Below are 25,157 nucleotides of genomic sequence, written 5' to 3' on the forward strand. Positions count from 1 at the left end.
AGGATGAGCACCGTGACAGAAGGGGGACGACAAAGCCCAGGCCACATCTGTCTCACAAAGCTGGCCAAAGTCAGGTCGGTCCAAAGCTCTCGTAGGTCCGCTAAGGGATTTTGTTCTAACACAGCTACCACTCTTTACTGTAACGTTCTAACACACTGCATCATCACGTAACCTAACCTAATACTGAAATACGTATTGCCTGGGAAGCTGTATTTAGCAAGTGCAAAGTGGAAGCTGCTGTAATAAGGAACTATGCTTGGGGATGTGCGAGTACCTGCAGGTTGTACTTGCTAAGTAAATTACATCTAGTCATGTGTTGCCAAACTCTTAGTCAATATGGCATGATCTATTCTAACTGAATGCCCAACATACTCGGTATCACAGCATCATGCAAAGCCACTAAAAGAAAAACAAATGCTTCTTAAACTTTAACTTAATTTTCATGTCCTGGAATAGGCAAGAGATGTTTGGGGATCTGATGAAAACTCTCTGGGCCAGGGTCCCACAGCTGCCCCCTACATCTACCTGTACCAGACGTGTCTGCTAGCAGCAAGTCTACACCCAACTGTGTGTGCGAGGCCTGTGGAGCACCCTGACATCTCTCCCTGCGCCTTTTCTCGGCTTCCTTTTTCTCTGAACCTGTCTTCTTTGGGCACCAATGTTCTCGACTCAAGCTTGCCCAGATCTGGGCATAGGGAGAAGACTCTGGGAATGGGGGAAGGGGGACATATAGGGCCCTTGCCACAAACACAAAACAATGGCATCACCACCACGACCACCACCATCATCATAACATCTGTCAAAACTAATTTTTTTTCCTTTTGTAAGCCATGCTCCTAATCTGCCACAATACCACAGAACACTTTTCACGTTCTATTCTATCATCCCAGATACAAACACCAGGACAGGCAGGTGGCCTAACCTGGCCCACTTGGGCAAATAACAGAGAATGAATGGTCATCTCTGGTTGTTAATTTTGTGGTTCCCTCTGGTAGAACTGGCCAGGTCAATGTGGGGAATGACCACCATCAACTGCTTTGCAGGTTCATTACCAAATAAGATGTAGCAGTATCTGTGGGTCCCCACGTGATGATCTAGCAAAGCTTGGGGTTGGATCCATCTGGGTTGGCCAGTTCTCAGGAAATCGCTAACACTCCCCCTCCCCACCAGCAGTCCAGACATAGGTAGTTAGGATAGTGGCCTCTAGCATTGGGGAGATGGGGGGGGGGTAAAATAGCATTATGTAGTTTATCCATCTTCAAGCATCTCTCCAGAGGATTGTGGGAAGCTGGAACAAATCAAATCAAAAGGCCGGGACCAGCCTGTGCACTTTGTTCTAAGGGAAACGTCGATTCTGGGAGAAGCTTGTGGAGATGGGAGCCCAAAATGTCTTGGTCCCCTCTGTGGTCTCTCATCTTCATTCTGGAAGAACCACAGCATTTCTCTGAATGCATTCTAGCTTGCTGATTGCTTCTGAAATGTCATTGAGAAACAAAGCAAAGACTTGTGTTTAGGAGAATAATATGAGTCACTGTCATGAAAAACATCTGAGAACCCGCTACAACCCCTCAGGGTTTCTTGCTGCGGTCCCTCATCAACTCACAGCAAGGATAATAATAATTAAAAATCTGCAAATGGAATAATAGTGACCTCATAACAAGTGGAATAAGAAGCTGATTGTGGTGAAGGCAGTTACCATATCACAAATCGCTGGTGTTCATGTTAAATAGGGTTACCACTTGGTGGTTGGCTGAAGGCGCTTCTTCTTCTTTTTTTTTTCTTTTTCTATTTCGGGTAGAAATATTCCTGGGAGGCTAGACAGAAATGCATCTAATTGAGTTATAATTCTTAGGCACAAGTTAGAAAACTGCTGACTATCATTAAAATATATCAGCACTTAGCGGTATAAAAAAATGCAATTCAGAACAGCTGCAAGGATATCCGTACACACGTCTAGAGATACGCGGGCGATGGTGTGGTACATACATGGGGGTCTATTCCAAAACCGAACCATTTGTAACTAACCTGAAATATTGCAGTGAAAGTCCACCTTTGAAGGCTAATCAGTCTAAAGAGCTTTCTGTCTTTTGGCTCTAACTATAGTTAAGGAAAAAAAGAAAGAAAGAAAGAAAGAAAGAAAAAAGTTTGCACGCCAGACTACAAGGGGTACACTTTTCGAGGACATTGGAGTGCCAAGACCAAAAACTTCGTACACCGGAGCCGTCTAGGACACAGGAAAGGCTGCTGCCAAGCATGCAGGCAGTAGCGGACCTCAGGTCTCAATCACCTACTCTGATGAATACTCTCTTGGGATGAAAACCTTGAGTGCGCGGCGCTGTCATCTCGGGGCCGTGCTCATCTTGGCTGGCGACGGAGGTCCCGAGGAAGAGCGGTAAATGGGGGACGTGGGGGAGAGTTTAATGGGGCTGGTGGGGTCCCCGGTTTGGAGTTTCCAAAGCAGCTCCTCATTGGTTCTACTTAGCCTTTTCTTCTCCTTTGTTTCTTTTTCCACGTACTCCTGGAGGTTAGCATTTTCCTCTGACAACTGTCTGGATAGGACAAACAATAAGAGGTAAAGAAATATATCCATAATAATATAAACAATAGGAAAAAGCTGTAACACTAACATCTATGGGGCAGCTAGGTGGCGCCATAGAGCACGGGGGGGGGGGGGGGAGGAGTAGTCAGGAAGACTCATCTTCATGAGTTCAAATGTGGTCTTAGACATTTCCTAGCTGTGTGACCCTGGGCAAGTCACTTAATCCTGTTTGCCCCAGTTTCTTCATCTGTAAAATGAGCTGGAGGAGGAGATGGCAAATGACTCCAGCATCTCTGCCAAGAAAACCCCACATAGGGTCAAAAAGAGTTGGACAACATGGAACAACAACAAAACGCCAACATCAGTGATATAAAGCAAAGGTCAACCCATGGCAAGGGAAAGCATGGATAATAATCCAAAGCCATGGATTCTCTAAAATGTTCCTTGAAACATTTGCTTTCCTTTCTTCCTCTCAAGCCTCTTACTAGAAATACCAACAAAGTAGGTTAATGAAGTCTAGGATCTCCCCTAACATTTACTCTCTTGTTCCCTATGTCAGCAGAGGTGCTAATAATCACTTGTCTAATTAGTGAAAATAATAAAAGCAACTTGCATTGGCCCCATTTATTCAGTGCCCGTCAAGCAGCTGTTTGTGGTTCTTCCTATTTATTTTTATATGTGGGTTGGGAGGGGCAGGCATTACTCTCCTTTTCTAGAGGATGATATTAAGGCACACCGAGACCTACTACCTAAGTGACTGCAGGTGAGCCTGTGTGGGCTGAAGCCTGGGCAGGCAACAGGACTGCCCAAGTCTTCTTTCTCAAAACACAAACCAATGTTTCTTGGAGCTTCCAAGGGTGGTAAATGGGCACACTGTGGCTTCTCACAGGCTCCCAGATAGAAGGTCTCCGGGTACGGAAAGAAAATACACAAGTCATTACCAGACCCGGTCCTGGGTTTCTATCAGACTCAGATGAAGAGATGTCAGTTCTCTGACAGATTCCCAACTCAAGCTCCTTTGCCAGACTGACTTAGGTTTGGGGAGATAGGAGATCAGGGTTCCAGGTTGGGGTGGAAGATCTGGCACATGCCCCAGACTCTGGCTGGGAAGGTGCATCCTCCCCTAGCTGGCTCATCAGGACACAAAGGGCAGTGCTTGATCAGAGGGCTGAGCAGCATGAACTGGGACCCTACTGTATCTATCCAGGCCAGGGCAAGAACACAGACAGATGTGGTGGGAAGAGGGGAGAGGATGTGCCAGCAAAGGACAGGGTAGAGAACAGTGACAGACCAGGAAATGACTGTGAGAGGGGAAACTGGAGGCAGGGAGCTCTCTGATTTGAATATGGGAGGGGCAGGGAGGGTGGAGAACAACATTCTTGTGCACTCTTGAACAGGGTGCATTCCACCCCTAGGCTTCTCCAGGGAACTGGGACTGTGTGCCAGGACTATTTCCATGCCCGTGAGCCAAATGCGCCATTCTGGTCATTTGAAACCAGTGTTAACTCTAGCCTGCATGGAAAGCTGCCAACTTCCCTGTTCCCCTCAGCTGGGCATGCTCCCTCCCTCCTCCTCCCTCCTCTTCCTTCTCAGAGTGTTCTGTGTCCATCTTGAGACTTGGGAAGCAACCTGGCACAATGAGAGTGATGGATTTAGAATCTGGAAGCCCTGGGTTCCAATCCCAGCAGATGGGAAAAAGCAAGAACCAGACACAGAGATAGCCTCCTCATGGAGAAGCTCTTGCAGTTTGGCTAGGGAGGACTAAGGGGGAAGGTGGGAGCAAGTAGCAGATCCTGAAAGCCAACTGAAAGAGGTAAAGAAGCAAGCCGGTGGGCATCCGGCATTTATTTATTCTTTTATTACAAATAGTAAATGTCTGAGGCCACATTTGAACTCAGGTCCTCCTGACTCCAGGGCCAGTGCTCTATTTATCCACTCTGCCACCTAGCTGCTGCCCATTTATTAAGCACCTACTGTATGCTAAGCACTATGCTGGGGCTGGGGATACCAACATAAAAACCTAAATTGCTTCTGCCCTCAATGGGTTTACATTCATTCAGGAGATTAGAGGTTCTCAAACCTACACACCTTGTGACAACAGTGTTCTGGTCAATTCTTGCTTTGAGGTCCTCATTTTGCTGTTGAAGCACTTGGATCTTTTCTTCTAGGATGATGTTCTTTTCAGCCTGTAAAGAATGAAGAGCTCACTGGTGATATGTCCTAGTTAGAGCCACCTGTATAGAAATGGTGACATCACTGGCACACGCTCATCATGGACAATACCTTTCCCAAGAAGGAGGGATTGATCAAATTTCTCTTTCTTTCTTTTTTTTTATTTTTGGAGGTATGTAACGATTGGAATGACGCCACCTGCTGGAGACTTACTGTAGAAGAGTTCCACCCATGAAGCGAAGGTCTTTGAGGGCAAGACCAGGAGTCTTTTCTTTGGCGTCAGGAAGTGACGTGGGCTAGTGGGAGGAGGAAGGAAGAGACTGGCGCTCAGTCTTGCGCTCTTCCCTTTGGACTCTGGTGGAGAGCAGAGCTAGAAATGTGCTCTCCCTTTAATAGATAGGAATCTAGGCCTTTTTCTCTCTCTTTACCAAATTCTTATTCTCCTTAATAAATGCTTAAAAGTCTAACTCTTGCTAAAGCTTATAATTTATTGGCGACCACTCAGATATTTTAGACAGTTTAGCTAGAATTTTAGCCCTTAACAGGTACTTGGGGTGAATGACTTGTCCATGGTCACACAGCTAGTAGGTGTATGAGGTCAGATTCAAACTCAGGTCCTCCTGACTCTAGGGCCAGTGCTCCATTCACTGTTCCATCCAGTTGCCCCCCCCCTCCCCTTCACATTTCTAATATCATGTCTTGAAGGTCTAAGACCTTCAAAGGTGGGAGACAGGCACAGATCACTACCTCCCAAAGCAGCCCAACTTTGGATAATTCTAATTGTTAGAAAGTTTGTCCTAGGAGGCAGTTTAGTAGATAGAGTAGCAAGACCTGAAGCCAGGAAGACCTGTGTTCAAAGCCAGTCCCTGACTCTTATGAACTGTGCGACGCTTGACCTCTGTTTACCTCAGTTTTCTCCACTATAAAATGGGGATAATAGTAATGCCTACTTTCATGGGGTTGCTGTGGGGATCAAATGAGATAATATTTGTAAAAGCTAGTTATTTCCTCCTCTTCTCCTTGCCCTTCTTTACCCAGTCGCCTTTGGTTCTGCCCCTGGGTCCAGACAGAACAAATCTACTCCCTCTTCCCCTTGAGGATCCTTGAAGTACCTGAGAACAGCTATCATTCCACACTCCCCCATTTCCCCCGCTCCAGTCTTCTCTTTTCAAGGCTAAAAACCCTCAGTTTCTTCAATGGATCCTCCTATGGCAGACTCAAGCCCTTCTCTCTTCTGGCTGCCTTCCACCGGACGCTGTAGCTTATCCACATCCTTCTTATCCAGTCACAGCCAGAACTGAAAGCAATGCTTCCCATGAGTCAGATAAGGGCAGAGTCAACGGGATAGGTACTTCTCTATTCCTAGAAGCCATGCCCTTCTTAATGCCATCCAAGAGTGCATGTTTTTGTGGCTGTCTCATCATGCGACTGACTCACATCAAGTTTACGTTCCTCCTCCCCAACCAAACCCATAGATTTTCTTTTGGAACAAACGAGCCGTGACCATGTGTCCCCTGCCCTGTACTTGGGAAGGTGATTTTCAATCTGGAAGATCCTGAGGGCTGAGAAGCACTGTAGAAACACGGCCACTCAATTTCCTTAGGACAGTGCCCAGTGCAGAATCCCTCGCCTAATACCGCTAGCTGACGACCTCAATGAAGATCACAGAAAATGGAACAAGGTAGGCTCTCCTGGGTGGAGGGAAGGACTGACCAGCTTTTCCAGCTCGATGATCTTCTTTTCCTGTTGGTGGATCTGTTGATTCTTCATCTCTAGTACTTGCTTCAGACTGTTCATGTCTTCTTCCAAGTGCTGGTAGGGAGCTAGAGCAACCTACAGAAAGCAGGAAAAGAAGCAATGATGTTGTTACGGCTCTTAATGGTATGAGTCGGCTTCATGGATTCAGCAAATCCCAGGCCTCTGTGGTAAGCCTTCCCATAGGGACAAACTAGGGACTAGACTTGGGATTTTACTGGAAGAAGGAATTCCTGAGTGAAGAAATTGCCTCTATCTCTATAAGCTGGCATCTTCTCTACAGCTCATATGCTAGAGATTGCCCAGAACGGTGGTGTCAAACTTGAACAGAGATAATGACTGTCATATGTATGGATCCCTGAGACCTGAATATTAGCTTTAAGAAGGAATGTTACCTATGTTTTATTGTATTTTCATTTGTTTTGTTAAATTTTTCCCAATTGCATTTTTTTTTTGGTGGGGCAATGGGGGTTAAGTGACTTGCCCAGGGTCACACAGCTAGTAAGTGTCAAGTGTCTGAGGCCAGATTTGAACTCAGGTACTCCTGAATCCAGGGCCAGTGCTTTATCCACTGCACCACCTAGCCGCCCCCTCCAATTGCATTTTAATATGGTTCCTGGAACACTGCTGACTGTATATTTGATACCCCTGGCCCAGAGGTTAAGTGACTTGCCCAGGGTCATACAGCCAGTATGTATCAGAGATGGGACTTTTCTGGCTTCAAGGTCAGCTCTGCATTAACTATTTGTTAATGCATATTTGTGTGGACACTGAGACAGAGGAGAAGTGATGTATGGAGTCCTGAACCCTCCTATAATTCACTCCTCTTTGGGAAATCTTAAGGAAAATATTTATTGCTCTGCTGGAAATAGGAGACAAAGGGCCATGGATTTGGAATTGGTAGGAACCATAGAGACAATCAAGTCCAACTTCCTCTTTTCTCAGATGAGGAACTTGAGGCCCAGAGAGAGTGGGTGACTCGCCAATGGTCACCTAGCTAGAAAGTGTGAGAGATAGGATTTGAACTCAGATCTTCTGGACTCCACCTCTAGCATGTTTTCTATTTCACCACATTGCCTCTCAAGCAACTGTATGGGTAGGGAAATTAGTTTGTCCATTCATTCATTCACATTAATCCAACAAGCATTTATTAATTGTCTACCCTGTGCCCAGCATTGTGCTGAGCACTGGGAACACAAAGATGAGCACAAAGGAATCCTTACCCTAAAAGAATATACATTCTATTAACGTGAAACAACATATACACAGAGAAGTAAGGAATAGACAGGGGCCGGATCTTCAATTTCATTGGTCTGGGCAAATTCCCAGGGGAGGAAAGTCTATGCACTTTTTAAGTAGGCACCTTCTCTGCAACTTAGTGGCTTAGAGAGCTGCCTGGAGCAGCAGTGTCAACCTCAGCTAGAAATGGGGACTACCAGTCTGTACATCAGGGTCCTTGCTGCTCCACAAGGACTCAGTTTTGTTTTTTTTTGGTTTTTTTGTTTTTTGTTTTTGTTGTTTTTTTTTTTGCGGGGCAATGGGGGTTAAGTGACTTGCCCATGGTCACACAGCTAGTAAGTGTCAAGTGTCTGAGGCCGGATTTTTGAACTCAGGTACTCCTGAATCCAGGGCCGGTGCTTTATCTACTGCGCCATCTAGCTGCCCCCAGGACTCAGTTTTAAAATAGAATGCTCCCCAGGTTTTATTGTGCCTTTATTTGTTGTGTTAAACAGTTCTCAATTACATCTTAGTCAGGTCCTACCATCCTCAGGAGTGTGCCCAGAGTACTGAGAGTCAGAAAGATACAGGAAGAGTCTGAGGCAGGCCTGGGACCCAGACCTTTCTTGTTCCGAAGCCTTCTCTCCCCCCATTACCTACAATACCATGCTGCCCTTCACAGACAAGTAAATAGGAAGTTCTTTCTGGTGTCGGAGCAGGCAGGGAGGGCACTAGTAACCAGGGAGGAAATGTTTTAGTTTTATAAATGACTTACAAAATTCAAGAAGCAACTCTTTTGAAATAGACTGTGCAAATAGTGTGACTTACGCAACTTCAATGGCTTTTTCAGGGGCCAATCCTTTCCTGAGAATAGAAGAAGTCCCTGGCTTTGTCTTATTGTGCATGACTGAGAGCCACTGCCTTTTAAGGGACAGTTACCTTCTTCTATAATTTTCAGAAATGGGATCTAATTCTATTGTTCTCCTCCCCAGTGCTCCATATTCCAGCCAGATTAACCTACCTGCCATTACCTGTAAGCCACATTCCACCTCCCATCTCTGTATTTTTGTACAATCTGCATTCTTTCTTTTAAAAATTCTGAACTTGACTTCACCTACAATGAATATTTTTTAATGCAAAGTAAAACAGCAAAAGAAGACATTGCAAGAAGCAGCAAACCTCCTTGGGTGTAGTTATGACTATGACTTTCATCCAGTCAACTCCCTACATGACTTCCAAGCTCAGTTCAAGTGCTGCCTCTCCTGAACTCATTTGTCACTTGTACATCCACCCCCCGGACATTTCTTTTCATCTCCTGTCTGCTGAGGGTACCGGCAGTTTTCCGGTTACCCAGTTCCCAACCTCAGCATTATCCTCAGCTCTTCAGTCTGTCTCACTTCTCACATCCAGTCAGTTGTCAGGTTTTGCAGACTCCACAACATCCTTGCATCCATTCATCTCTCCCACAGACCACTGCAACAGCCTCCCAGCTGGCTTCCCTTCCTTGGTCGCTCCCCTCTCTAACCCATCCTCCACAGAGCTGCCAAAGTCATATTCTGAAGGCACAGGTCTAAGTCACTCTCTTGTTCAAGCTGCTCCTTTGACTCCCTGTTACCTCGAGGACAAAATACAAACTGCTGTATGGCATTTCAAAGCCATCATAGCAAGCTCCAACCTACTTCTCCAGGCTTATTACTCTCCTTCAGACACTCTGTGGTTCAGCCAGACTGGCCTTCTTGTTGCTGCTCCTACATGGCTTTTCATTTCCCATCTCCATGCCTTTGCACGGACTTTGCCGCATGCTTGGAGTGCCCTCCCTCTTTACATCTCTCCCTTCAAAGCTCAGCTCAAACAGGACTTCCTCCATGAGGCTGCCCCCCCAGCCTCCTTTTCCATCCCTCCCCCTCTACCTTGTACTTTGCATACACTTAGGCCCCGTAATCCCCACCTACCCCATTAAAGGTAAGCTCCTGGAGTCCTTCATAGGGATAGCACCTCCCTTTTAGCCTGCACTTATTTTATAGGAACGTAGTTGTTTGCATGCTGTCTCCTCCATTGGAAAAATGAGTCACTCTAGGACAGGGATCTGTTTTTTTTTTACTTTCTTTAACCCTCAGGCTAAGCACAGTGCCAAGTACACAACAAGAGGTTAATAAATGCATATTTGTTGACTGACTTAAGCGTAAGGACAATTGGATTCTGGCCTTTGCATCCCCAGTGCCTCGCACACAGTAGGTATCAAGAATGCTTGATGATGGACTGTGCTGTAGATATTTTGCATTTACTTTTTTTTGTTTACTTATCTTCTCTCTCTAAAAGAATAAAAGACATGTATAACCTATAACAAGTTGCTTACTGCTTTGGGGAGCGGGGAAGAAAAAGGAGGGAGGGGAATTTAGAACTCAAAATTCTAAAAAAAAAATGAATGTTAAAAATTGTCTTTACATGTCATTGGGAAAAAATAAGATACTAGTAAAAACATAAAAGAATGCAAGTCTCCTGCTTGTCTCTGTGTTCCCAGTGCCTGGCATAGTGACTGGCTCATAGTAGGCACTCAAGAAATGCTCACCAAATGAAGGCATGACCCTACAAGGGAAAATTCAGAGATCACCCCAAAGAGCATCTTGCCTAGAGATGTTCAGTCTAGCTCCCCTCTGACAAATGGAATACATGGAGTGAATGCAATCAAAACCATCGCTTGCTTTTAATGCTCAATCAGCACACAGCAGGAAAGCCTTGCCATCAAGGTCCTACCTGACCCAGATGAAGACACCATGATTATGAAATTAGAGAGTAACAAAGAGAGAAAGTTTCAAGGAAAACAGGAATTGAAAAAATGGAATGCAAGAGATTTTGCCTGATTTTCTAGGAATGTGGCCCCAAACTCACCTGTGCATTCAGCAAGTGTGGCTTCCCTGTCCCACCCTGAGCCAGAAGTGGGTGGAGAGGGACAGGGGGGTATGGGAGATGAGCACCAGCAGGGCCCTAGTTACTCTTCTGACTGTCACAGAAGCTTAATGGTACTGGATGGGTAGGTAAGTGGATTGTGGCAAGGCTGACACTAAGACTGATGATACCCAGCTGCCAAGTGTCACTGAGGATAGAACTACATCCAGAGAGCTCAGAGGGTTGGGACTCGCTGTCACTTTGACAAGGAATCAACTCAGAGTCTTTTTCTTTAGTGAAAATAGGGGCCCTGGCAGCTGCTCACAGAAGATGGGGGGCGGGCAGGGCCGGCCCGGAGGAAGATGAACCGAAATCTGCCCTTCCGTTGCCCACGGGGGACCCAAGTAATATCTGGGCATTGGCAGGCTGCTGCTTACCTCCAGCTGCTCCTCAGTGTTTCTTCTCAAAGCCTCCTCAAATCGCTTAGCTCGGTCCCGGAGAGAGTGACTCTGGAACGTGAGAGTGTCCACCTGGTCCTGTAGTTCACATATAAACAAGAACAAGGGAGAAGAGGAGGGAAAGGTCAGCTGGGTGTTGGTGGACAGGGCCAAAGGTCAAAGAGAGCATCTTGGAGGTGGCCCCTTAGAGAAGAAAGCAGGTGGATCTTCTGGTAACAAATAATGCTGTATGTGGGGCAGCTAGGTGGCACAGTGGATAGAGTACTGGCCCTGAACTCATCAGGACCTGAGCTCAAATCTCACCTCAGACACTTAGTAGCTGTGTGACCCTGGGCAAGTCACTTAACCCCAATTTCTTTAAACATCCGGGGCCATCTTCAGTTGTCCTGATCTAAATCTTGCCACTGGACCCAGATGGCTCTGGAGGAGAGAGTGAGGCTGGTGACCTTGCATAGCCCTGCCTTACTTAAAGCCAATTCACTGCAAGTCATAACATCACCTCCTGATGTCATGGTCCTCTTTGAGAATGAAGGACAAACAATAATAATACTGTATGTATGTGCACATGTGCTTTAATTGGAATTTTCTATGTGAGAAAAGAGCTGTGTGGTCAGTGAAGTGCTATACATCACATGAACTCTTTTTATTCCACGGTGGTATAGACAATTCTGAGAGGTATATAGACAATAAAGTGCTGAGCTTGGAGTCAAGAAGATCTGGGTTCAAATATTGCTTCAGACATAAGCTGAGTGTCCCTAGGCAAGTCAATTAGCCAATATGAGCCTCAGGTTCCTTGTTTGAAACTAGGCGGCATAATGGATAGAGTTCTGGACTTGCTCTCACAGATCCAGCGCCAGAAGGGACCTCAAGAGCTTATGCAGGCCAACCTCCTCATTTTATCAGTGACAAAACTGAGGCCCAGAGCACTTAAGTGATTTAACCAAGGCAGTAAGGGGCAAAGGCACAATTTGAACCAAAGTCATGTGATTCAAGAGCTCTAACTATCATGCTACCTCACAAAGATCTGTGTTCAGATCCCACCACAGACACTGCTAGCTATGTGATTCTGGGCAATCCACTTAGCTTTTCTCAGCTTCAGTTTCCTCATCTCTAAAATGGGATAATAGTATCTTCCTTCCAGGGTTATTATATCAGATAAGATCATCTATGGAAAGCTCTTCATAAACCTTATGGAAATGTGAGCCTTCATCATGATCATTATTCATATTACAAAAACAGAGTCCAAAAAAAGTACATCTCACCATCTGTCTGTCTGTCTGATGCCCTGATCTGGGGGTTAAAGATAGAATCCTTCCTCACCAACAGTTGGAGAAGATGTTCTCAACAGTGTCATGTACCCAAGGACCACAATAAACTTTTATAGGTGATGAAAATGACTTTTCATGGAGCCAAGTATCATCTCCATGTCCCAGCAGCCTCCTCTTGCTCTAACTAGGCAGCAGAGGGCACCACCAGTCTGAAGTCTGAGGGACCACCCAGCTCCTGGTGTCAGAAGTGTCTGTCTCTACCTTTGTGGAATCACAGAAGGAGACACCTCACACACAGTTTGTCTGTACCTCGACTGTGGGGCATGGTGACAACTAAACTATCTCCAACACATGAGAAGTCTTCCTCATCTGAAAGCCCTTGCTTGGTGACTTATTCTACCAGGGGATAGCCTTCACTGTCCAGGGAGATTCGTTCTCACATCTCCTGGTGACGACATAACTGCTGGAATAATAACAACGATGATTATAACACCACCATGACAGCAATTGAAGGCTCTGCAAAACTACAATCATGCTCTCATTTGGTCCTCACATCTCCCCGAGCTAGCTGCTGTAATTATTACCCCCATTTGACACAAGAAACAGAGGCTCAGAGCTGTTCAGTAGATTTCCTAGAGTCACACAGCAAATAAGCACATGAAGAAACATTTCAACCCAGGTCACCCTGACAGGTCCAATGTGCTCTCCAGGGGTAGCTAGGTGGTGCAGTAGATAGAGCACCGGCCCTGGAGTCAGGAGTACCTGAGTTCAAATCTGGCCTCACACACTTGACACTTGCTAGCTGTGTGACCCTGGGCAAGTCACTTAACCCCAATTGCCTCACCAAAAAAACAGACAAAAAAAACCATAGTCAACCAATGTGCTCTCCATTATATCAAGCTGCCTTAGGATAAAAAAAGTCCATGCTGATACTATACCTCACTGTTCACAACAGTCCAATAAAGTAGGGAGTACAAGTGTTACCGTTCCCATTTTACAAATGAGAAAACCAAAACTCAGAACAGTCAGTGAACTGTGTTGTCTGAGGACCAGTATTGGGACCTGGATTCAAAACCAGATTGTCTAATTCCAAGGTCAGTTCTCTTCCTGGGATAGCATAGGGTTATAGGTCATCTAGGCCATGGTAGAGAAGGGGAAGTTGAGGATCAGGAAGGTGGTTATTGTTCATTTGTTTCAGCTGTGACTAACTCTTCATGACCCCATCGGGGGTTTTTCTGGGCAAAGATACTGCTTGGCCATTTCCTTCTCCAGCTCATTTTACAGATGAGGAACTGAGGCAAACAGAGTTAAGTGACTTGTCCAGGGTCACACAGCTAGTGTCAGAAGTCACATTTTAATTCAGGTCTTTCTTACTCCAGGTTCAGCACTCTATCCACTTCACTACAGGAAGGTTAAATGTATTTAAATACAGTTTCAAGTGTGTGTGTGTATGGGGAAGAAATTGGGAACATACATGTGAAAATCATTACCCAATTTTCCCAGGCTCCCAAGGGAATTGCAGCGATCTTGTCATACTAACCATCCCCCATCCCCATCCCCATCCCCCCACCCCACCCCGGGGCCCAGTCCTACACAGTAGCAAGGCTGTTGCAGACCCTTGGAAGGGGGAAGGAGGTAAGATAGCTTCTCCCCCTCCTTTAGCCTTGCCATTCACTTAAAAACTTGTGCTTGGCCCCTAACTACCCTGTGACAGGGCTTTAAAAAGGAAGCGACAGAGGTGTTCCCATTACTTCTCTTGGCGCCACTGAAAAGCAGAGAGAAGGTCTTGCTGTACAGAACACTGGAGATCCTGGGCCCGAAAGCTCTGACTGTTTCAGGCTTACTTTTGCTCTTGCTTCAGAACTGAGCAGGGTGTGGTGTGACCTTCCTTGGTGTGTCAAATACCCTCTAGGCCAAGAAGGATGAGGACCCCCTCCTCCCTACAGCACATGTGTCCTGGCCCCAACAGACACCCCATGTCTTCTTTTCTTTTTTCCTCCCATTAATTCCATTTCATTTTCCACAACAAAAGGCCCACGAGGGCATTAAATGCAAACGCAAACACAAACACATTAGGGCAGTATTATTGTCTATGGGATTTTACGCACACATGAGCTGGGAAATGTAAATTATGGCCCATGGCAACTCTGGCTGGGCCCCCCCTCCCCCGGCCTCCAGAGCACATGTATCATCATGCTGCTACCTTCTCAAATATGACTATAAAAATGCCTATCCTCTCCACGTGGCTCCAGCATTAAACTTACTCGGGGTAAACAAAGGAAGAGTATTTTTTCCCCAAAGGCTTATCGCACCCTTCACCTGAAACATTAGGGATGGAATCTATCTGCCTAGTCCCCCCATTTTCTAGCCCCCATCTGGGAAGCTGACAAAGCATCGGTAAGATAAGATAGAATGGCCTCAGGCTGCTACCATCCAGGGGGCTTCTGAGCTAGTGAAGAAAACAACTGTGTTAATTTGCCCATCCAGCTGCCAGCTTACCCCAGTCCCCTTTCCTCCAAGGGTGGCAGGGGGATCTCTGGTCCTTGCTCCTCCTCTCAGGGTCTACTCGATGAAAGTGAAGGAGGGCACAGAAAGTGTCTTGTCAAAACCTGATATCTTTCTTAGTATCTGTGACAGTGCTCTGTGCACAGTAGGTATTTGGTAAATGGAGGTTGAATTTCACAACAAATAATCTAATTCTAAGAGGGCAAATTGGGTGAAGTCCAACTTTGACAGAGATTTTAAAACTACAATGCATCAATTCCCAATTTTTTTTGCCCTAATGGTAGAAATCCAGTGTCATAGATAATGCAAAATAATTTATATTTGTGTTTTGATGTGCTGGTTAGTTGGTTGTCAGGCAGCAGATCTGTCTTCCTGATTAAAGTCTGGCTAGAGCTAAAATTCAGATTTGTCTGTGTTCTCCGAGGACATACATAAGTAGAGGGCTGAGACTGACCAGAGGAGTGTTAGATGGGGGAAGGAAAGGGGAGAATCTTGGGATTAATTCATTTTCTCAAGATAATCTCCAAATTGGACAGTTTTCTGTAGAGACACGTTATGGAATCGGAATGTGGATCAGTAGCCAATTCGCTATAACAGTTTCTCATTTTAGGATTTGTTAGTTATCAGCGTATCTGATGGCTGACGATGCTAACTGTGGTTCCATGATCTTACACTTCTTTCTGACCAGGACAGTGAACATACATTTCCCCCCACCAATGTAAGTCAACAGTGGAAAATAAGCCACTTATTCTCTAGTAATAAATTTTTGATTATGGCTGCCATTTAATAGTGCGTTGAGGCTCTGCAATTTACTTTGCACACATTATTTTATAGGATCTTTATAACAACTAGGTGATGTAGGTACTGCAGGTATTATTATTTCCATTTTACACATGAGGAAACTGAGGCTCAGATGGGCTAAGTGACTTGCCCATGACCACAGAGTAAACAAGTCTGCTAGGAGGCAGGATTTGAACGCTGGCAGAGTAGAAAATAAATTAACTCTGGAGCCAGAGGACCTAGGTTCAAATCCTACCCCCAATGCTAAATATTTGTGGGGCCTTAATAAATATCTGTTGGGTGCCATCAACTCACTGGCCTTGAGTTCCCTTATGAATGAAGGGCTTGGCTAGAGGTGGCCCCTTCTGGCTCTCCTCCTCTGAGCCTATGAGTCTAGGTCTCATCTGATTGTAAGGTCATTGACATTCTTTGTATCACATCGCATTCGTGGAGAAAAAGAACATGTTGTATAAGGCATTAAGGGCCTAGTAGAAACCACAGCACAATTCTAAGACTTGGGTGCACCTTTTCTTTTTGTGGAGGGAGGGAGAAGATGCAGTCTTAATTTCATCTAAGTGGGGCATTCCTGGTTTTAATATAACCTCCACTGTTGCAGAGTTGGGCCCTAGAGAGGCTAAGTGACTTGCCTGGAGTCAGGAAGACTCATCTTCCTGAGTTCAAATCTGGCCTCAGACACTTACTAGCTGTGTGACCTTGGACAAGTCATTGACCTGGTTTGCCTCAGTTTCTTCATCTATAAAATGAGCTGGAGAAGGAAAAGGCAAGCCACTCTACTCTTTACCAAGAGAACCCCAAATGGGGTCACGAAGAGTCAGAATCGACCGAAACCACTGAACAACAATAAAACTATGTGACAGGAACTGTGCTAAGCACTTTGCAAATATTATCTCATTTGATTTTCACAACAACCCTGTGAGGTAGATGTTGTTATTATCCCCATTACACAGATGAGCCTCTCCCCCCTTCCATTTACTCACTTGAATAAAGTACTCTCTTTGCTAAACTGTCCCAGCTGGCCCTAAACAACCTAAAAAAGGTTATTCTATTACACAGCTCACAACTGAGTTTTCTGTCTTTGCTGAACATACAGGAGGGATGTGAGGAATAACAGGAAAAATAGCTATGTGGGCCAGAAAGAGAGGGCGACCTTGGCTGACTCTTTTTGGTCTCAGCAGGGCTAGGTCTCGAGAGAAAGCAAACACTCTGAATAGCTGCTGATTCAGTGAGGAGTTGTGAGCAAAGAGGGGAAGCTATTTTCCAACATCTCATAACAGCAAACACCTCTGGCTGGTGCCAACGGAATAAAGAGCCTGCTAGAAGTGATGAAGCAAAAACCGCAACCCTCTTAAATGGTTCTCACAGCAAATCCCTCTTATTGGCTGTGTGATACTCTCGGTTTTTCTCCCACCTCTGACCATGTCTACTCTGTTCTCTTCTGCTCTGTCTCCTCCTCCTTCTTCCCCCTAGGTAAGTGGGGCATCCTCAAAGCTCTGTCCTCAGCTCTCTTCCATTTTCTCTTTCAAACTAGTGTCCCTTGGCTCTAGGCGACTTGTCCATTCCTGTCACTCCAATGGTCACCTCTAGACTAGTAGCTCCCTCATCTCTGTCTCTATCTTTCCATTGCCAACTGAACATTTTATCAGATTACAGACTTTCACAGTTGGAGCAACCTCAGTGACCAGTTAGGCCAACATATATACCCAAAGAAGTATATGATCAATGTATCTGGCAAGTGGCCAGCCATCCAGTCTTTTCTTGAAGACTACCAGTGAGGGGAGAGCTCACTATCTCCTGAGAAGTCTAGTCCATTTTAAAATGTTTTACTATACATTTCAAACTCAACCCATCTAGAACCAAACACATCTCCCTGACTAAGTCAGCTTCCTCTCTGTATCTCTCCATGTCTAGTACGCTTCTATAACCCAGGCTTAAAACTTTTGATTCACGGGCAGCTAGGTGGTGCAGTGTATAGAGTACTGGCCTTGGATTCAGGAGGACCTGAGTTCAAATCCAGCCGCAGACACTTGACACTTACTAGCTGTGTGACCCTGGGCAAGTCACTTAACCCCCACTGCCCTGCCAAAAAAGTAATAAAATAAAATATAACATCCCCCCCCACCAAAGCAGCCATCTATCCCCTTTAAAAAAACAAAAAACCCCAAAACTTTTGATTCATCCATGACTCTTCTCTTTCCTTTTCCTTCAATATCCAGTTAATCATCAGTTCCTACTAACTTTTCCTTTCTATAGGATTTCTAATCTAGAACCAGATGGGTCATCAGATGTAATATAGTTTAACTGCTTCATTTTATAGATGAAGAAAATGAAGTCCAGGTTGCACTGCTGGTAATTCAGCAGAATCAGGATTGAAACTCAGGTGTTTTGATTCCATATCCTCCACCACTGCTATCATCTGAGCTAGTTTCTAATCAACTCAGACCTAGTGCAGTAGTGTCCTCATTAATTCTCTGTATCTAATGTCCCCTGTCCAATCCATTCTATGCTACATAGTGCTGCCAAGATTAATCTTACAGAAACATCACTTTCACTTCTCATTGCCCACTGGATACAATGGACATTTTTTAGCCTATCATTTGGGATCTTTCACAATTGGACTTCTACTCACCCCTCTTAATGTTGTCTGGCCACGCTTCCCCCTTTCTATCACTCCCATAGACATCCCCAAATTGTTCAGTTTACACATCATGCCTTAAACTCTTCTTGAGCACTTTAACATTCAGAAATCATGTCTTCCTCTGAATGCCCCTGACAGTTACTGCTTATTCTACACACTTAGCATTTTGCATATGCTCTATTTGATGACATTCTAGTACCACCCATACTATTTTCCCAAGTAGGCTAGGAGTTCCTTAAAGGGAAGGGACTTAATGTCTCTTTGTATCTCCTTTGCCTAGCACAGTGGCCCTATATCCTGTGGATGCTCACTAAGTGTTTGATGATGGTAACGATGCTGACACTTCCCCAGCTGCAGTAAGAAGATAATGAAAGTATTAACCTGGAGTGACAACCGCAGTTTTTCAAAACTGTCTTCCAATTCCTTCTTTTCAAGCTCATGGGCAGACATCAGTTCTAGGGAGAAGAAAAAAACACATTGTTAAATTGGTCTCCTGCCTGATATTGACAAAAACCTTAGGAAAAGGGGTAGCTTCTTTCTCACTCAAGTCAGGATGCCACTGCCTCTATACAAGTGAGCCCAATATTCATGAGAATAGGCACTGGGAGCCTAGCTCGGGGCACAGGGCCATAACACTGGAAGGGCCTGAAGAAGTCCCAGAGTCCAACTCTGTCATTCTATAGGTCAGAGAGATTCCGTGACTGACCCAAAGTCACAAAGGTAGGTAGAAGTCAAGTGACTTGCACAAAGTCCCAATGGCAGAGCAGGGATCCCAATCCAGGGCCACTGACTCAAGCACCTTTCCACGGTACCCTGCTGTCTCCATCCTCATAACATTACATATCATTACCGTGTTATGTGACTTGGGGCAGCTAGGTGGAGCAGTAGATAGAGCACCGGCCCTGGAGTCAGGAGGACCTGAGTTCAAATATGACCTCAGACACTTAATACTAGCTGTGTGACTCTGGGCAAGTCACTTAACCCCAATTGCCTCACAAAAACAAAAACAAAACACAAAAAAACCCCACTAAAAAAAACATGTTATGTGACTTGTCTTTGCAATGCTGTTCCCTTCCACAACAGACCACCTGACAGCCCTTCTCTGAAGAAAAAGAGAAGAAAAAAATCCACATTCACTGTCATAGTCAGAGATGGCCCAGGTCTATGATGGACTAGCCAAATGGTTTAGCTTTTCTTTCCCAATTTCTAATTGCCTTTTTCTTCCTGGGACAGAAGAACTCTGAAGAGTGACTCTCCTCAAAATGCTGAAAGACAACAGCACTCTGATCAATGTGGCGATTGCTCTTGACTTCAGGGGACCAGTAGCAAAGCACACCTCCCTCCTCTTAGTAGACAGGTGACAGATCACAGGTACAAAATGAGGTGTACGTGATCATATATAGCCAGTGGATTGGTTTTGTTACAAAGGAAGGTTCTGGAGGCTGTGATTGATCGAGGGGTGGGATAGCAATCTCATTTATTAAAGAACAAAAGAAAAAAAAATCCTCCTACTGAGGAAAAGGAATTGTTTTAAGGTCAGAGAGGCTGCCAGAAAACAGAGGGATGGTTAGGACCACAAAGTGGGTAATCACCCTACTCAAGCAAAGATTCAATTTTAAGATGCTTCTACCGGGAAAAGGACCAGCTGAACCCTCTTTATGGTGTTTGGAACAATTGTTCTCAGTGGGTCAGTGTCAACACAGCAATAATTTGTAGGAGCTAGGCAGAAAGTAATGTCACGTAAATGTTATTAAGAAGATGGGGGGCCATTTTCCCCCAGACGGGAAGAGTCTCATTAGTCAGGGTTCAGCCTATCTCATTCTGACTATGCAAGCAATTTGTTTTCATGTTCTAACTGATGAGAGGAGAGCTCTCATTAATCAGTTCAGACCCTATGCTCAGAGCAGGCTACTGCCGAGGAGCAGCTATTAATTACATTTCTTCCTAGCATGGTCTGCAATTAAGAAGAACTCTGAGGTTTTACATGAATCTGACTAAAGCTGAAGGAAGTCCTGTGTCCAGAAGAGCAGTCACAAAGTGGATTGGAAAGAGAGTGGATTTACACTTAGGGGAAGAAATCAGCTATCATGAGTTCTCAGTATGTTTCACAGGCATCCCTTTCTGGTGTTTGGAAACAGGCATTGAGGAGTATCAATTCCCAGATGATGGGTTGTAGCTAATATCATACATATTGACTTGACAACATATATAAGTCAATGGCCTTGGATAGTGTGACAGAAGAAAGAACTGTTATTGGTCACAATGGAGCTGTTGGCTATATACTGGGACCCATCAATGATGACCATCCAAATGAGAACCCAGAAACAAATGAGCTGCAGTCAGGCCTGTCACATTGTTCCAGATTTGTCTTTTCAGAAAACCACTTCACAACAAGGCATTTTCAAATTAATCCAAAGCCCCTGCTGAAAAGAAGACCTCTTGTTTCTTCCTTCTAACCCAATACCAAATATCTGTGTGCCCTTCCATGTCTTTCTGTGTTTGGGTGCTATACCACACCACTTCACCACCTAACATGGTATTCTGACACACTCTTCTATTTCTGCCTCAAAATAGCTGTTTTTTTCACTCCACAGAGAATATGTCTAAAATCGAGAGCTCCCTTTCTAGTGGTTTGGAAAGGAAGGAGAGCAATAGCAGTTGGGAGGACCAGGAAGGACTTGATGCAGAAGATGTTGCTTGAGCTGCATCTTAAAGGAAGGGAGGACTCTAAGAGGTGGAGGTGAAGAGAGAATGCATTCCAGGTATAGAGATGGCCAGTGAAAAAGCAAGGCAATGGGACACAAAGTGCTGTGTATGAGAAACAGAGAGGACAGTTTGGCTAGATCACAGGAATGGTTTTGGAAAGATATGTTGACTCTGGGTTGCATAAGGCTTTAAAAGCTAAGCAGAAATGTGTATAATACCTTAGAGGCAACAGGAAGACACTAGAATTGATTGAACTTGCAAGGTCATATGCAAGTTTAACAAAAATCACTTTGGCAACAGTGTATAGGGTAGACTAAGGAGACTATCTAGGTGCTGTTGTAATAATCAAGGAGAAAGGTGATAAGGGCCTGAACAAAGACAGTAACTGTACAAGTAGAGATAAGGGCTTGGATATGAGAGGTTGTGAAAATTCGAAGGGTAGATCTGGCAAATTATAGGATATATGGGTTGTGAGAGAATGAACAGTTTGGGGTGATGCCTAGGTTAGGACCATAGGTGACTGGAGGATGATAGTGCCTTTGACAGAGATAGGGAACTCTGAAAGAGGAGAGGATTTAGATGGAAAGATGAGTTATGTTTTGAACATGTTGATTTTGAGGTGTCTCCTCGACATCCAGGATGAAATATCTGATAGGCAATTGATGATGTGGTACTGAAGCTGAAGGAAAGAGACTGGGGCTTGATATATGGATTTGGGAGTTATCTGTATAGAGATGATAGTCAAATCCATGGGAGATGACAATGACGATGACGACAATGACGACGACGATGATGACAGAGAAAGAAGGCATAGCATAGAACCTTGGGAACACCTGCATTTAGGGGTCATAAATATGGCCAGCCAGCATGAGAATGAGGAGTGGTCAGTCATGTAGAATAATCAAGAGAGAGTGGTGCCACACAAACCCAGAAAGGAAAATATCCAGAAGGAATGGTTGGTCAACCATCGCAAATGCCAATCATGGCAGATCAAGAAGAATTAGGACAGAGAGAAGACCATCATACTTGGCAATAAAGACATATTTGGAGAAGCCAGTTTCAGCTGAGTAATGAACTCATTAAGTCAAATTGCAGTCAAGGAATGAATGAGAGGAGAGGAAACAGAAGCAACAAGTGAAAATAGCTTTTTCAAGGAATTTGGCTGAGAAAAGGAGGAGAGATGTAAGACTGTAATTTGAGCGGATGACCAGATCCAGTGAAAGTATTTTAAGAGTAGGGGAGATGGGGGCAGCCAAATGGCACAGTGGAAAGGGCACAGGCCCTGGATTCAGGAGGACCTGAGTTCACATCCGGCCTCAGACACTTGACACTTACTAGCTGTGTGACTTTGAGTGAGTCACTTAACCCTCATTGCCCTGCAAAAAAAAGAGTAGGGAGAACTGGGCATATTTGAAGTCAATATAGAAGTAACTGGAGATAGGGAGAGGAAGAAGATTATAGAGAGATAGGATATGATTGATGATGTCATCTACTGGAGAAGACAGGAGGAATGGAAGCAAGTGAACATGTAGAGGGGTTGGCCATGGCATACAGGGTTATCTCTTTGTCAGAGACTGGAAGAGAGAGAATGGAAAGAGAAGACACTCACATCAGATGTTCTCAAATTTCTCAGTAAAGTAAGAGCCAAGGTCCTTAGCTGAGAGACAGTGGGGAATAGGAAGGCACGCTTTGAAATAGCTCTTGAGGGGAATGAGATAAGGAATTATTTAAAGAGGAGTAAAAGGACTTCCTTGTTGCAGTTAGGGCTCAGCTGAGGTTAGATAACATGCGTTTGTAATGTACCAGTCAGCATGGTTGTGAGATTTCTTCCAGCAGCATTCAGAGGCCCATGAAAAGAAGTAGAGAAGGCAGATGGTGGAAGTAATCCACAGCTGTGTTTTGGCAGATTTGTGCTAACACGACAAAGAGGCGAGGAATTCAAGATCAGATGACGGTGTAAAGTTGAAATGCCTAACAATTGAGATGGGGAGGAAAGTGAAGTTAGAACAGGGGAAATGATCTAAGAAATGACTGAGGGTTTAGAGATCTTGATGAAGGCAAAAAATATGTTTGGGATGTGTGAGGCATAGGGGGAAGTGGAATGATAGAAAGTTATAGTCCAATAGGGGAATATCACCATTTCTAATTAAAAAATGGAAGTTGAGTTAAGTCAAACCAATAAGTATTTATTCAGCATTTACTTAAGCAAGTAATTAAGTACTTACTAAGCATTTATAGGAACTATTCTAAATGCTAGGGATACAAATACAAGCAAAAAAGAAGACGATTTTGTCTTCAGAGAGCTTTCATTATAATGGGTGTGGTAAAAAGTGAAAGTTTTTAACAGTCAGTTAGGATAACTGAAGGATGCCAGTTTTTGAAGGACCACCCTTTCGGGGAGGAGACCTTGACGAATGGCCCATGCGTCTGCTAAGCACTCCACTTCCGGGGTGCGAGCTTAAAGGCAAGGAGAGAACGGAAGTGATGTCTTTTTCTCTCCTCGCCCGCTGGCTTGCTCTGCACACACAGACGCTGACTCAGGTTCGACATTGTGGTCCTTGGTGATCAGCCTGGTCCTCCATAACAGCACGTGCTTGACGCAGTTCTCAGCCTCAGAGGTGGTTTTGGATTTTGGTGAGTTCTATACGGAATATAGACTAAGCTTAGATCTAAGACTATTTATTTGTATTTCTACTTTCCTATCTCTCTAATAAACATCACCTTGTTTTGTTGGCTAATTAATTCCCAAACAATAAAAAGCTCTAACTAAAGCTCAGAAGCTTCTTTCACTTACTGGTCTGGGAGATATATAAGGGAAAGGTTAAAGGGGAGTTTAATGCTCTTGTATCCAATTTTTTTTTTAAAGTGAGGCAATTAGGGTTAAGTGACTTGCCCAGGGTCACACAGCTAGTAAGTGTTAAGTGTCTGAGGCCAGATTTGAACTCAGGTCCTCCTGACTCCAGGGCCGGTGCTCTATCCATTGCGCCACCTACCTGCCCTCTTGTATCCAATTTTAAATCTCACATGGGGGAGTTGAAAACAGGGGGAAGGATGACTGATTTTAGGCCCTTCCTCTAAAAGGAGGTTTCAGGATGAACTCACTAGTGGGAGAAGAGGACTTGTAGGGGTCAAGGGAGAAGGCAGCTGAGGCATGGTGATGATGAGGCACAGAAGTAGATCACTAGTGGGTCACAGTGAGATCTAGTGTGTGACCATCCCGATAGTTGAGGCAGAGTGAAGGAGTAAGTCATAGGATTTATAGAGACTGAGGAATTGGGAGCTGAGAGAGTTTGAGAGGACATTTCTAAAGTACTCTTTTCTCTATACCATCTTGGTAAATATCTTTGCTAAAAGCAAACTGAGATTACTACCTGATAGCAAGTGGGGAGTATAATGATGGGGGCTTGTGAGTAAAGTACTAACCACAAAGTGATCAAAGAAAGGGGTAAAAGGAGCCATATGTCTAAAAATATTTATAGCAGCTCCTTTCATAGTAACCTATAACTGGAAACTAAGGGTTTGCCCATCTATTAAGGAATGGCAAACCAACTGTACTATATGAATGTAATGGAATGTTATTGTACCATGAGAAATGATAAAAATGGATTGCTTTAAAGGAATCTTAACTCTATGAGCTAATGTAAAGAACAGGCTTAGCAATTCATTGGTTTTAAAAGATTTTATAGAATAGTTTAGGCTCTTTACATGCTGTCTCTCACCCTACCTTCATAAAAGGTCTATTCACTTCCTTTTCTAATCCTTACCCTATGTTTATTTCCTCAATAATGCCTCATATACTTCTTCTTCTTCTTCTTTTGGTGGGGCAATGTGGTTTAAGTGACTTGTCCAGGGTCACACAGCTAGTGAGTATCAAGTGTCAAAGGTCACATTTGAACTCAGGTCTTCCTGAATCCAGGGACGGTGCTTTATCCACTGTGCCACCTAGCTGCCCCTCATATAGTACTTCTTAAGCCTAGGTCATCAATGGAATAGGCAACTTCCCTCTAGGACCTATCATGTGATTCTGGCATGTACCTAGGAAGGCTGTGTGACCCTGGGCAAGTCACTTAACCCTAACTGTCCTGCAAAATAAAACAAAACCTGTTGTCATCATTAAGAACAACAGAGACACCCTTTTTGGACTCAACATCATGGTCCTGGCTGTGTTCATAGAAAAGTTAAGAAAACAAGTATGGGAAAGGCTGGCGGTCTAG

At 44.5% G+C, this 25,157-nt stretch overlaps 1 protein-coding gene across 3 annotated transcripts in view; it reads right to left on the reverse strand.

Annotated features, from left to right (window-relative positions):
* Window positions 1–337: 337 nt before the first annotated feature.
* MTUS2 (microtubule associated scaffold protein 2) overlaps window positions 338–25,157 on the reverse strand; it is a 679,782-nt gene continuing 654,962 nt past the window's right edge. For all 3 annotated transcript variants that reach the window (XM_043996074.1, XM_043996073.1, XM_043996075.1), the window contains 5 exons: window positions 18,619–18,692; window positions 11,008–11,106; window positions 6,425–6,544; window positions 4,628–4,725; window positions 338–2,549 (listed from right to left, as the gene is read on the reverse strand). In XM_043996074.1, the coding sequence (XP_043852009.1) occupies window positions 2,339–2,549; window positions 4,628–4,725; window positions 6,425–6,544; window positions 11,008–11,106; window positions 18,619–18,692 (602 nt within the window). In that variant the 3' untranslated portion in view covers window positions 338–2,338. The remainder of the gene's footprint in view (window positions 2,550–4,627; window positions 4,726–6,424; window positions 6,545–11,007; window positions 11,107–18,618; window positions 18,693–25,157) is intronic.

Source organism: Dromiciops gliroides, chromosome 3 (assembly GCF_019393635.1).
Source record: "Dromiciops gliroides isolate mDroGli1 chromosome 3, mDroGli1.pri, whole genome shotgun sequence".
Classification (NCBI taxonomy): Eukaryota; Metazoa; Chordata; class Mammalia; order Microbiotheria; family Microbiotheriidae; genus Dromiciops; species Dromiciops gliroides.